Source organism: Podarcis muralis, chromosome 16, assembly GCF_964188315.1.
Source record: "Podarcis muralis chromosome 16, rPodMur119.hap1.1, whole genome shotgun sequence".
Lineage (NCBI taxonomy): Eukaryota > Metazoa > Chordata > Lepidosauria > Squamata > Lacertidae > Podarcis > Podarcis muralis.
Genome location: NC_135670.1, coordinates 40,330,058 through 40,344,600, shown reverse-complemented (window position 1 = coordinate 40,344,600; position 14,543 = coordinate 40,330,058). Strand labels below are relative to the sequence as shown.

Below are 14,543 nucleotides of genomic sequence, written 5' to 3'. Positions count from 1 at the left end.
AAATGGAATTTTGAGACATTCCTCTCTGGGCTTCATAAACCATAAAGTTTTTATTCCAAGGACTATTTCAGATCATCTTGCTTGGGTCTGAAGCTTTTGCTTTGCTCCCCAAAAGACATCACAGTACTAAAAGTTTGCAACCATATATTTGCCCCATCTCTTAACTTCGGTGTTTTCTACCAAATTCAGATGCAGGGCTGCAGTCCTGATATCTCAGTCCTATGAAAGTGCAAAGAGGACAAATGACAAATCTGTTGGTAGTGAATATTGCTGGAACTACTGTCTTTTTTTTACAAAATTTAAAAGGATGGCATAATTAGGGCTACCAGTCTCACCTGAAGACTGACACTAGCATGGGACTGTAATTTGTGCATGGAATAAGATGACTGATAGATTTAATTCAATATATTTTGCAAAGTTCTGGAATGCAAACACAGGTAGAAATGGAGTGCTTGTGATTACAACTAGCAAACGGCTTGCAGTCAGTTCATGTGGCCTCTACATGCTGCTAAAGAGAAATCCCATTGGCTTGAGGAACAATCTGTGGAGTAGGCAATCTATAAATTTGTATCCAGAGTCTGGCATGGTTTTGCACAGGATTTGATGTGGCTTTTTATCTCGTAGACTGCACAAACAGCAGAAGATGCTTTGCAGATAGTTGAGCAGGTGACCAAAGAGAAGGAAGTCCTTCATAAAGAGAAGATGGAAACTTTGACATCCCTGGAGGCTTCCAGGCAGGCTAATCAGAAGCTGCAGAAGGAGGTAAGCAAACCCAAATCCTGGCTGTTTGATAAAAGGTGTGTCACTCAAAGCTGGAGAGCCTGGTTCTTAAATCTCTCCTGCAGATAGCTGGGTATCCAAGGGCAGGTCAATGAAATGTTTCTGAATAGTGCATCCAGTCACCATGAGATGGAAGGGGCTGTAGCTCAGTGACAGAATGGGTGCTTTGTGGGCAGGAGGTCCCAGGCCCAATGTCTGGCATTTCCATTTTAGAAAAGGGGTCATATAGCAGATGATAAGGAAGAAGCCTCTGCCATTCAGAGCAGATGTTACTGGGTGGATGGCCCCGAGCACAAGGCAGCTTCTTCCTTATCAAATGACAAATGGCCAGAGCCTAAATCCTAGTAGCCTTTGGTAGAGGGAATGCCACTCCCTTTTCCCTTTTCTTGCCCCAGTGTGCTGAACATTATAGAGAATGTGTATCTTCTGGTGGTATCTGTAAATAATTTTACCTCGGAACAAATGAAGCTGGTTTATGTAGAGTCAGACAGAGGTCTCCATTCTGTTTACTCTGAGTGGTGACAATTCTCCAAGATCTCAGGCAGTTTCCCATCCATGTCTGGTTCTGGACCCTTATCCTGGGAGCATGATGTAGGAAACCCATAAAAAGGAAAGCAGTGCACAGCCTCCGATTATTTTATTTACAATCTGATTTCCTCCAGCATTGTTAATTGGCCACAAACAATACTTGAACTTGAAAGCCTCCCTATTACTCAGTTCACTTTCTGGACTGTGGAGGGCGTGTCAGCTGCCCTGGCGCCCCGCAGACAGTGCCGTTGCTCCTGGACGGAAGAAAGTCCTGGAGCTGCGTTTCCCCAGCCTGGTGTTCCCTGTTCCCTACAGCAGCAGCCATCAATGCTACTGGAGATCATAGAGCACTCAGGACCTTGAAGTCAGCTAATGCCAATGGTTGATTGCTAGATAGCTGAAAATTAAAATCCAGCAGCTCTGTAATTCTTACAGGGCATCTGGAGATTATCTGTTACATAATAAAACACAATGCTGAGTGCATGTGAACAGACTAGGCTTACCAGCTGCTAGCAAGCTCTTACAGGGAAAATGAAACCGCCATAAATAAAGGCTCGAGGTCAGTTTGGACCAGAAACATCAGATTCATTGAAAGGATGGTAGTCTCAGCACCGCCAGCTCAGTGCTTCTCTCTTTGATTCCCTCTGTTTAAGGTACTGTAGCAGCTCAGGGTAGAGGGCTTTCTTTTGTCTGGGCACACTCCATCCGTCATCTGCTGCTAAATGTGTAGGGATGTCAAATTAGGGTTGTCTGCCTTTCATCGTTGCTGCCAATTAATGTTTGATTAATATCTCTCCTTTGATGGGGCTCTTAATTCACATTAGAAGTTTTATGGTAAAACTTCTTTGCAAGATGGTTTACCTAATTATAAGCTAGCTGGTTTGCCAGTTCTGGTGGAACTTGTAGCTTATTAAGCTTAATACATTTTACTTTTGGAAGGTGCCAGAAAGGATTATGCTGCCAATACTGTACTGAACCTGTTTTAAAGCAGACTCAGAGGTGTGTCACAACTTTAAGAAATGGGAAAGTAATTGAAACGCCAATGCACTTTGGGGTGTACAAGCCTCTTGTTTTCTGACAAGTGTAGCTCTATTAAAAGGATTCCAAGCAGGCATTACTTACCTTAGATTCAGATGAAAACTATCATTCTAAGGCAGTAATGCTTATGTGAGTTTTATCCTGTTCCCCTAGCAATGTGTTGGGACTTGGATTGCTTCACTGGATTGATATATTTCCCCGTTTGCCTTTATAGTCCTCTCCTTGGAATCATGTTTAAAGCATTTAGCAACCCTAGATTTTGTTCTCCCTTACTTTTGATGGCCTGAAACCTGAAGCAGCCCTGTTCTGTACTGTTTAGTATTTACTGTTGGTTGTGCCTTAGGCAGTATTCAATATCAAAGAGACTGTTGTATGGCCAGATTGGGCAAGGTATTGAACAAGGCATTGGAAAGGCATGACACGGTCTCCTGAATCTTTCAGGTTTTTAAAAAAGAAGCCACAGGGTTCCTAATTGGCTGAAGATTGTTACACTGTGGGACGCAGAATGCAGGGTTAACCTCTTTTCTTATACTAGTTCCCTAAACTAACACACACACACACCCTATTTTCACCATTTTGAAAAACAAGTTGCTTTCTGTAATGTGGAAAATAACAACTTGCAGTTTTGTTTTTCTTAATAATAAAAATGCCCCTCCTATTGCTGCAGTCTCAGTCCAATTCATGCAATCCTCCAGCTGCTTTTAAAAGAAAGCAAAATAGATGAGAGCCCCCTCCTCTGGTCCAGAGCAAGCCAGTCTTCTGTAGAGACCTGGTGGTCCTGGGATGACCAGCAAATTGTCCTTTAGTGACAACATGAAAACAGCCCCCCTCCCCCGCAAGGCCCTCCCTCAGGTAATTCATGGCATGGAAAGAAGAATGACCTTTAAAGGCCTCTTTCAAGCTTAAATGCCTGCCAGTCTTTCCTGGATTCTCCCTTTTTAATTTGTTTTGTTTTGTACACAGATCAGTTTTATTTGTGCAACAATGTTGTGTTGTGTACTTTACCTTGTTTTTATCTAAAGAAAATGATACTGTTTTTTGTATTTTTATTTTTCTGTAAACTACTTAGCAATTTTTAGTATATTAAGCAATATTAAAAATGGATAAATAAATGAAATGAAATGCCTCAGCCCCCTTGGTCCTTTCAGTCCCCCAGAATAGGAAGCCAAGTATCCTCCTTGTTTCCTTTTCTCTTCCAAGTTGGATGCCCTTAAAGGAAGTGCCGTAAAGAGCAAGGAAGAGCTGAGCAAGTCTCAGGAGCTCCTCAAAACCGAGAACAAGAAAATGGAAGAGATGAGAAAAGAACTGTAAGTGTTTAACTCTCTTACTCTTTATGTGAGACTCTGTTTATTATTCGTGAAAACAAAATGTTTGTTCATGGTGTATGAGGGATGTTTTCAGTTGTTTAAAAAATAGTGGAGAAATTGTGTAGCGAGAACCATTCTTCCTTCTGAAACTTATGAGGATAACAAAGAATGACTAATATCTTTATATAAAAGCACAAACTTTTTTGTTTTTAATGAGGGTCCACTTCATCAGATGCATGGTGACAGTTCCTGCGTCAGGAGACAGCAGTCCACAAAAACCAATGTTGAGTCTTTAAAGTGCCACAAGACTCTTTTAAAAAAAGATACAGTGGTACGTACGCTTCAGGTTACATTCGCTTCAGGTTACAGACTCCGCTAACCCAGAAATAGTACCTTGGGTTAAGAACTTTGCTTCAGGATGAGAACAGAAATTGTGCTCCGGCAGCAGCAGGAGGCCCCATTAGCTAAAGTGGTGCTTCAGGTTAAGAACAGTTTCAGGTTAAGAACGGGCTTCTGGAATGAATTAAGTACTTAACCCGAGGTACCACTGTAGTGGTAAAAATTATGCAGTTATGGGTCACTGAAAGTTACTGGGCGATACCGATTGTTAATACAAATCATGTTATGTCGACTGCTGTGTTTGTGTTTACTGATTTGAAAGTATGCGTCGTTTGGCCACCTGGGGGCATGAGCACTTTTCAGAGAGGGGCTTTTCCTCTCTCCCCACATTGCGCACACACAAAGCTGATCTCTTTCTTTTTTTTCATTGCTCTGCTTGTTACTAATCCTGATAACAGCATTACTGGTATTGCCTTAGACTTAGAGGAACAAGCCCAAGCACAGATACCAGAGAATGTGAAACGCTTAATCCTAAGTGATAAGGGATTTTGTTTGCAAAAAAGCCTTTATTTTTAATTTCTAGCAGGGTGGTGATGATTTGTTTCATTTTGTGTGGGATTTCCCGCCCCGCCCCCCCATATTTTGCATGAGCAGAAACAAACATGTTGGTTTTTCACGACTAGCTGTGGGAGAGATGCAGGTCCAGCCAAGTTTTGCAGTCTCTGTGGGCAGAGAGGGAGGCAGGCTCTGCCACGCAAAGCACTGTCTGCTTCAAATTCAACTCACAGTGGTCCCTCGTTTCTCTTTAAAACCAAGCCAACCCCATATTTGCATATTTGAGAAGCTATTTGATGGTGGGGAGCTCTTGATTTCCAAACCAAATTATTTGCTCTCAGGAGACATCAAGAGGAGATAATTATTTCCAGGGTTGTGTATGGTTCAAAAAGAGCCAGGAATGAATGCTGCTCTGGGCTTCAGAACAGAACAAGTGTGATTGAATCAGTCAGGGTTCAAAACTATATAGAAAAATGTTATTTAGATTTTATTGCAAGGTGGGAGATTACTATTGAGTTGATTGATGCCTGTCCTAGAGTTATCCTTTATCTATGTGGTCAGATTTTTGGTAGAAGTGGAAAGAAACCCAGGCCACAGAGTTCTCAGGAATGTACTTAGAGTGTGCTCCAGATTCTTCTTTTGCAGCAACCATGGATAGAACTTTCCCATGCTGAATGACATATTTCAGACCCATGGACTGGAGGTTCTCCACTACCCTGTTAAAGCATCTCTAGCTGCTCTACACAGAACTCTTTTGATGTGTTAATACATGCAAGAAATTGTTGTTTGTTGTTTAGTCGTTTAGTCGTGTCCGACTCTTCGTGACCCCATGGACCAGAGCATGCCAGGCACTCCTGTCTTCCACTGCCTCTCGCGGTTTGGTCAGACTCATGTTTGTAGCTTCGAGAACACTGTCCAACCATCTCATCCTCTGTCGTCCCCTTCTCCTTGTGCCCTCAATCTTTCCCAACATCAGGGTCTTTTCCAGGGAGTCTTCTCTTCTCATGAGGTGGCCAAAGTACTGGAGCCTCAGCTTCAGGATCTGTCCTTCCAGTGAGCACTCAGGGCTGATTTCCTTAAGAATGGATGCGTTTGATCTTCTTGCAGTCCATGGGACTCTCAAGAGTCTCCTCCAGCACCATAATTCAAAAGCATCAATTCTTCGGTGATCAGCCTTCTTTATGGTCCAGCTCTCACTTCCATACATCACTACCGGGAAAACCATGGCTTTAACTATACGGACCTTTGTTGGCAAGGTGATGTCTCTGCTTTTTAAGACGCTGTCTAGGTTTGCCATCGCCTTTCTTCCAAGGAGCAGGCGTCTTTGAATTTCGTGACTGCTGTCACCATCTGCAGTGATCATAGAGCCCAAGAAAGTAAAATCTCTCACTGCCTCCATTTCTTCCCCTTCTATTTGCCAGGAGGTGATGGGCCCAGTGGCCATGATCTTTGTTTTTTTGATGTTGAGCTTCAGACCATATTTTGCGCTCTCCTCTTTCACCCTCATTAAAAGGTTCTTTAATTCCTCCTCACTTTCTGCCATCAAGGTTGTGTCATCTGCATATCGGAGGTTGTTGATATTTCTTCCGGCGATCTTAATTCCGGCTTGGGATTCATCCAGCCCAGCCTTTCGCATGATGAATTCAGCATATAAGTTAAATAAGCAGGGAGACAATATACAGCCTTGCCGTACCCTTTTCCCAATTTTGAACCAGTCAGTTGTTCTATATTCAGTTCTAACTGTAGCTTCTTGTCCCACATAGAGATTTCTCAGGAGACAGATGAGGTGAAATATGCCTTTACAATTGCATGTTTCACACAGCTACAAGTGCTGAAACTGGCCTTGGCTCCCCACCCAGTGGTAAACATGCTTGCTACCACATAACGTTTGGAGTGACTCTCCAGGTTTTTTTGGGGGGGGGAGGGGACACCTGTATCTGAATGCTGGTCTAGCCAAGCCAGTCTTGGCCATACTGGGCACAACTGGTCTGGCTAAATAGAAGGCATGGGTTTCTCAAAATCAAGTCATACCAGACGAATTTCATTCCTTTTTTTGATAGAGTTACAAACTTGGTGGATCAGGGAAATGCTGTGGATGTACAGTGGTGCCCCGCAAGACGAAATTAATTCGTTCCGCAATTTTTGTCGTCTAGCGAATTTTTCGTCTTGCGAAGCACGAAATCCCATAGGAATGCATTGAAAATCAATTAATGCGTTCCTATGGTCAAAAAAAGTCCAAACAAAGCCAAATTTGGTACAACAACAGTTTATTAACTGCTCTTTAAAGTCACACATACTGTAAAGAGCAGTTCAAAAATTGAAGGGAAAATAAATTAACTTTATAAACAAAACATGTCTTTGTTTTTAGACAAAGAAAACAAAGTCGCGAGACGTTTTCGTCTTGCGAAGCAAGCCCATAGGGGAAATTCGTCTTGCGAGGCAAATCGAAAACGGAAAAACCTTTCGTCTAGCGAGTTTTTTGTCTTGCGAGGCATTTGTCTTGCGAGGTACCACTGTAGTGTATCTTGATTTCAGTAAGGCTTTTGACAAAGCCCCTCATGATATTCTTGCAGAGAAGTTGGCAAAATGTGCACTGAAGGAAGTACCGTATTTTTCGCTCCATAACACGCACATCGTTTTTAGAGGAGGAAAACAAGGGAAAAAATTCTGAATGAAACATTGGATGTATCATTTTTGTGCTTCATGCTGTGGCCACAGACATGTGATCTGATGGTGAATTTGGGGTAGCTCAATGCAAAGATCCTGAGGATCCATGTGGATCCATGCTTTTTAACCACATTTTTGCACCATTGCAGCCCCAGGCAACAGTGGGTGTGTGATTTTTGGGGGGCAGGCTGCTATGTGATCTGATGGTGAATTTGGGGTGGCCCAATGCAAAGATCCTGAGGATCCATGTGGATCCATGCTTTGTAACTACATTTTAAGTGGGGAGTGAAGGAAAAACACAGAAGGGACAAGAGAGCGGTGTGCAGAGAAGCAGCTGGCTAAGAAAGCAGGAGAGGGATTTTACGGGAGGGAAGAAAGAAAGGCAAAAGTTTCCACAAACCGAAGCCAGCTTTCTCTCTCCTCCTGCATGTTTTCTGGCTGCCTGCGAAGAGCACGGAGAGGAATTAGAAGGAAAGACCTCTGCTTTCCCCTCTGCTTGCCTGGAGGGGAGGGGATTTGCCTGCTCTTTGTTCCGTTTGAGCAAACACAGCAACGAAACAGAGGAGGGTGGGCAGTAAGACCCTGAGGCAGAATGCAGGAAAGCAACCACTTCCTCTTTTCAGGTTTCCCTCTCGGACACAACGCACGATTGATTTTTGCTGATTTTTGTTCCTGCGCTCCCCTAATCGGCTCCAGGGACCCCCCACATTCGCTCCATAACACACACAGACATTTCCCCTTCCTTTTTAGGAGAAAAAATCTGCGTGTAATAGAGAGAAAAATACGGTAGCTGTTAGGTAGAATTGTAGTGGGTTGACTGACAGAACCCAAAGCATACTCACCAATGGTTCCTCATCATTCTGGAAAAAAGGGACAGGTGGGGTACTGCAGAGTTCTATCCTGGGCCCGTTGTTATTCCATGACTTAGATGAAGAAATTGAGAGGCTGTTCATCAAATTTGCAGATGACACCAAACTACAAGGTACAGCTAATGCCACAGAAGACAGAATCAGGATTAAAGATGACCTTAAAAGGTTGGAGAACTGGACCCAAACTAACAGAATGTATTTCAATAGAGACAAATGTATTCCTGCACTTGGGCAGGAATAACCACAAATATAAGATGGGGTACACCTAGCTTACTAGCAAGCAGTACATGTGAAAAGGATCTAGGGGTCTTAGTAGACCACAAGCTTCACACGTGTGATGCAACAGCAAAAGGGCTTAACAGAAGTCTCGTGTCCTGATCAAGAGAAGTAATCGTCCCATTTTATCAGACCGCACCTGGAGTCCTGTGTCTAGTTCTGCACCGCAGTTTAAGAAGGATATTGAGAAACTGGAACATGGAGGGCAACCAAGATGGTGAAAGGTCTGAAAACCAAGCCTTAGGAGGAGCAGTTGAAGAGGCTGGAAAAGAGGAGACTGAGAGGAGATCTGATGGACGTCTTCAAATATCTAAAGGACTGTTACATGGAAGATGGAGGAAACTTGTTTTCTCCTGCTCTGGAGGGTAGGACCAAACCAATGGATTCAAGTTACAAGAAAGAAGATTCTGACTCAACAGTTGGAAGAACTATTTGACAATAAGAGTTGTTTGACAGTGGAATGGATTCTTCCGCCTTCTGAGGATTTTTAATCAGAGGTTGGATGCTCATCTTTCATGGATGCTTTGGTTGAAATTTGTGCATTGCAGAGGATTGGACTAGATGACCCTTAGGGTCCCTTCCAACTCTACAATTCTATTATTCCTTCTCCAAAAATGTCTATTATAGAATCATAGAATCATAGAGTTGGAAGAGACCACAAGGGCCATCGAGTCCAACCCCCTGCCAAGCAGGAAACACCATCAGAGCACTCCTGACATATGGTTGTCAAGCCTCTGCTTAAAGACCTCCAAAGAAGGAGACTCCACCACACTCCTTGGCAGCAAATTCCACTGTCAAACAGCTCTTACTGTCAGGAAGTTCTTCCTAATGTTTAGGTGGAATCTTCTTTCTTGTAGTTTGGATCCATTGCTCCGTGTCCGCTTCTCTGGAGCAGCAGAAAACAACCTTTCTCCCTCCTCTATGTGACATCCTTTTATATATTTGAACATGGCTATCATATCACCCCTTAACCTCCTCTTCTCCAGGCTAAACATGCCCAGCTCCCTTAGCCGTTCCTCATAAGGCATCGTTTCCAGGCCTTTGACCATTTTGGTTGCCCTCCTCTGGACAACCATATTAGTGGGCCTCATTCTTACTCTCAGCAATCCAAGCATCACTCAAGACCACTTACAGAACAAGTGCATGGTTGCTTTTTGAGGTGACAAACCAAAACAGCTAGAAAACCCTTAGATGTTGGAACTCCTAATGCAGATGATCTCAGGGCTCTTCAGTGTTGCTGACACTGATCGTTCACCATACAACATTTTGAATTTGAGCTGGGTGGCTGAGTCTTTTGGTTATGACCCCTCTGTGGATGGAAATTAACCCAGGAGCACACTAGATGGTGTGCTGCTTGCACTGTGCTGATTCTTGATGCTTCCTGCACTTCTTCTCTCTAGTTCAGTGGTTCCCAATTAGCTAATTACTGAGGACTCCCTGTTTATCAAAAGCCAAGCCACAGACCCCCTGCTTTAGAAAATTTTGGTAACTGTGGTAGTTACCTCTGCAAAGCAATTTTTTGAACAAAATATGAGGTGGCCCCTAATAAGCAAAGGATTTTAGGTACATAGTAAAAAATAAACAAACAAACCCAGGGCTGAGCGATATCTGGTTTTCAACATTGGAATATATCAGCAACTAAACATCACGATATTCCAATATATCACAGTGTCTGAAGTCAGGCGTGGGGATGAGGGAGGGAGCAGCCATAGAGATCAGATGGGTGGGGAGAGGAGAGGAAGCGGAGGCACTTTCATCACGTGGTTTGAGTCAGAGGGCATAGGGATGGAGCCTTCGTCGGCGGGGCAGCCAGTGAAGATGCATGTCCTCTGTGGCTGCTGCTGCTTTCCTGCTGACTGAGAAAAGCTGCTCTACCTCGGTGCTAGGGGAAGGTAGTGCCACTGTGCCTTGACGTGCGGGCGATCAGCTGTCCTGTTCTCCGTCAGCATAAGGGGAAGATAGTGCCTCGCAATTGGTTGCCCTGGTCTCCCTCAGCATGAGGGAAGGCAGCTCAGATCAGCAGCGTTATCGGCTGAGATCATCATGCGATATCAGCGGTGCCTTGACATTGGCTGCCCTGCACTCATATTGCTGTGTATTGCCGAGTCAAAATCGTTAACGCGGTGTGATTTCAAAACCAATTTCTGGCTGTTCTGGCTTCTGGGATAGCCGCTGAAGCCTCTCCCGGGCAGCGGGATGAAGGCTCTCCCTGCCCGGAAGAGGCTGCCCGCGGGTAAGCTGCCCTCTGTACCTTCCCCCATCTCCCACAAGAACCGTGCGCTCTTTAAAGGGAGTGCGGTTCTTGGGGGCTTTTCTGGGAGGTGGGGGAAGGGACAGAGTCGCACGTTCTGTCCCTTCCCCCCACTTCCCGCAAGAGGAAGGCAAAGCCTTCGCAGGACAGCAGGGAGCCTTCGTCCCGCTGCCCTACGGAGGCTTCACGGGGGCTATCCAGAAGCCAGAATAGCTAGAGGGAGCGCTGCACAGCCTTCATCCCCCTGCCCTGCGGAGGCTTCGCGGGCTGTCCCAGAAGCCAGAACAGCGAGACGGAGCACTGCGCAGCGCTCCCTCTCTCTGTTCTGGCTTAGCCGCGCAGCCTGCATTCGCTCCATAAGACGCACACACATTTTCCCTTACTTTTTAGGAGGAAAAATGTGCGTCTTATAGAGCGAAAAATATGGTAAATCTTATTGCATATTTCACCCTGTACTTATTGCAAGATCGTTGAGCGGGGTTTTAATTAGAAACAAATTGCTGCAACATCTGGGGACTGGTTGTGTGTGTGTGTTGTTGGGGGGGGTTGTGGCAGTCTGTTGCCTGAACTCTTCTTCAGTCTCTCTCAGCTCACACCATTCATGAGAGAAGAATCTTAACACGGTTATACTTGACCCAGCCCACTTACAGCTATGATAAATGTGCGTATTTACTTTTTAAAAACATGTTTCAAATGGCATGGAAAGTAATTCATTTAAAAAGAAGTGATTCCACACCTAGCATCCACTGCCTTCCTTTCGAAGATCGATGCTGGACAGAGGAGGGCATTTGGGATGTGGGTGTCACCTTATTAAATATCTCATCAAGCATGAGATTTTCTCTCCCTTCCTTTTTTTGCAAGCTGCAAAGCTGATTTCTCTCCCACTGTTCCCCTCCCTTGCCCTTCTTGTTCCTATGGTAACCATGCGCTCTCTGTCTTCACAGAGAAGTACTAAAGCTGGTAGAGGCTGAGAAGTCCCAGCAGCTTGCCGTCTTGCAAGAAGAGAACATTAAACTTGCCGAGGAGCTTGGCAAAGGGGAAGTCTCCAGTCACCAGAAGGTATGTCCTTTCACATTGACTTTCCAGGGGTGGAGTTTGCTATAAGCGAGTTTTTAAGAGCTAGCCATGCTCTTCCATTCGTGTGTGTGTGTGTGTGTGTGTGTGTGTGTGTGTGAGAGAGAGAGAGAGAGAGAGAGAGAGAGAGATAGATTTCGGCATATGCTGATGATTGAGGGGAATTGTCTTTCAGAGTATAAATGCCAGGAAAGCAGCAGCAGCAACAAGGCAATGAGAACTTAAAATGAATTCAGTGTGTATTGTGGTGTGATCTCTTGTGGGCGGCTGAAGCTAGCAAAAGTCCACCCTGACAGGAAAGCCAGTCTATCTCCAAGGTGCTACGTTTGTGGCTCTTCCATTGGGTTTTAAAGCATTTGAGCATAATATCTTCAAAGATATCCAAGAAAGGGGGAAAATTGCATAATGCCCAACAAATCCTTTGCAGGAGAGAGGAGGTTTGATGGAAAGAAGTGTTGATTGTTAGCAGGGGTCTACATCTATTGGCTTTAGAGATTGGTCAACCTTTCTGTCAGTGGCTTTCCTTACATTAATATCTCTATAATGGGGTTTTCATCACAGTGACCTTCTGAAGCTGCTTGCTGAACCCCCCCCTCCCCCCTCCCACTCCCAAACCAGCAACACACCCCAGCACTAATTTGTAAAAGGGATGTTTGAGCAAGTGAGCAAAACTGTTTTTAAGTATTGAAAGCTGTGTTTGATGATTCTGAACTGGAATATGTGCAAATGAGATTCATTGTGCTTGCTGTGAGATTTGCTTGGGATAGATGTGTGGTCATTTAGTAGCTGTTTAAAATCTATTTCATACCATTTATTAACATATACATATAGTATGGGCCTTTCATGCACAATCTCTGTTGAAATGAATGGGAGTTGGCCAGGATCACACACTTGGTGCTGACTCAAGGGATCTGTGTTCTGCTTCAGCCTTTGCACATCACACACAAGCAACTTTCAGCTAACTTCTAAGTCAGGGATCTAAGAAAAACTCTGCAATGGCCCCAACACCTTAGAGAGCATATTATGTTCACACAATCTGTTATCATCTTTTCATCCTTCTCCTCATTGGGTAGTAAGTGTATTCATTGCAAAGGTAACAAGACGATCCAAAACCTGTAGTCAGAACCAAGTATCTGGGTACATCTACTTAATATCTTTCTAATTTTGCCACATGCATCATGTTTTGAAGTAATTTGCAATCGTATTTTGATTTGGGTTAGAGTTTTTGTGCGAGAGGAATGAGTAGGAGACAAGCATGGATTCTTCTACAAGCTTTTATTTGCAAATATGAGGACTAGGAACTTGGTTATTCAAAAGAGAAGCAGATGTCCTCAGCAACCTTGGGATATGCAGAATGCCCAAGCTTTGTCATTAGTATCGCTTTGGACTTGAAAACTATATCATTTTTTTTTCATTTTTTTTTTCATTTTTAATCAAAATTTTCTAAACATTTATCCTCCAACACATATAACCCCATCCCCAACAATACAATAAACAGACAAAAAGAAAAAACAAAGAAAAACATACAGAAAAGAAGAAAAAGTTATAACATCATCGTCAATTTCTTACTTTCCTCACTTTTGGACTTCCTCACGTCTTTCGTTCCCACTTCCAAATTTATAAAATTCTAGACAGCAAATTATCACCTTGTTTCAATTTCTTAGTTATATTTTTCCCATATTATGTCTTCCAATTTTAAATTTGTTCTCCAAAGTCTTAGATACTTATATATGCATAATATTAACCAGTGAATTAACTTTTTCTCAAATCTCATCTATTCTCAAACTCTTATCAACTAATTTACTGATGCCACCTTTCTTCTTACTCTTACATCATCTTAACATTCATACAGTTTACAATGTTTTTGTAGATAGTCCTTAAATTTCTCCCAATCCTCTTCCACCACTTCTTCTCCCAGGTCACGGATTCTGCCAGTCATTTCTGCTAGTTCCATATAGTCTATCAGTTGCATCTGCCATTCTTCCAGCGTGGGCAAGTCTTGAGTTTTCTAGTGTTTAGCTATGAGTATTCTTGCTGCTGTTGTTGCATACATGAAAAATGTATAATCCTTCTTTAACACCCTCTGGCCGACAATGCCCAAACTATATCAGCAGTAGTTGGGAAGCTGAGAAAACTATATCAGCAGTAGTTGGGAAGCTGAGAAGAAACTGGGACACTGAGGAGGCAGAGAGCCCGGGCATTACATTTCAGCCTCTTACAGCAGTTCTTGTCCTTTTGTCTCTTGGGGAAACCTGCAGGGGTCCCTGGACTAATTAATGTGAACTAAAATAGTATGTAGACCTTATTGCAAGCACAGGCTCCGATGCTGGATGTGCGCCAACAAAGAACTCTGGGTATGGCTTGCAGACATACTTTTTTTTTTTTAATTGAATTTTAAATTTGATTTGTAAGCAACTTTAAATTGTTGGATAAAGAGGGGGCACTAATAATGGGTGTCTGCCCAAGGCATGGTAGTCATGGAGCTAAATACGTGATAAAGCCTAGTGTAGCTAATTAGCCCAGATCAGCCACTTCTGTAAGGCATCCCAATGCTCCCTTTCAATACAGGAGCACCCCCAGCCCAGCAGAAGCGAGTAGCTTACCTAGTTGGTGGGTAAGGATTGCTGAAGTGGAGGCATCCTAAATTTACCTCTCTAACTTCTTAAAATTCAAAATCACACCAGGAAGCCCAATTTGCCAGTCCCTTCTCCTGCACAGGCCCTCTTGCAACAAGAAGAAGTTGCTCACCTATCTGCATTTCCGTTGCCCCCATTACATAAGGCTTCGGAAGGGGCTTCCAGGTGGGTGGGTGGGTGATTGGGTGTAAATTGGTTAAGAGAAAGAGCTTAACCCAAAGTT

The 14,543-nt window shown here is 43.6% G+C and overlaps 1 protein-coding gene across 17 annotated transcripts in view; it reads left to right on the top strand.

The window, feature by feature from the left end:
* CLIP1 (CAP-Gly domain containing linker protein 1) overlaps window positions 1-14,543 on the top strand; it is a 104,918-nt gene that overhangs the window by 68,219 nt on the left and 22,156 nt on the right. For all 17 annotated transcript variants that reach the window (XM_077920205.1, XM_077920207.1, XM_077920213.1 and 14 more), the window contains 3 exons: window positions 625-762; window positions 3,547-3,653; window positions 11,555-11,669. In XM_077920205.1, coding sequence (XP_077776331.1) covers window positions 625-762; window positions 3,547-3,653; window positions 11,555-11,669 — 360 coding nt within the window. The remainder of the gene's footprint in view (window positions 1-624; window positions 763-3,546; window positions 3,654-11,554; window positions 11,670-14,543) is intronic.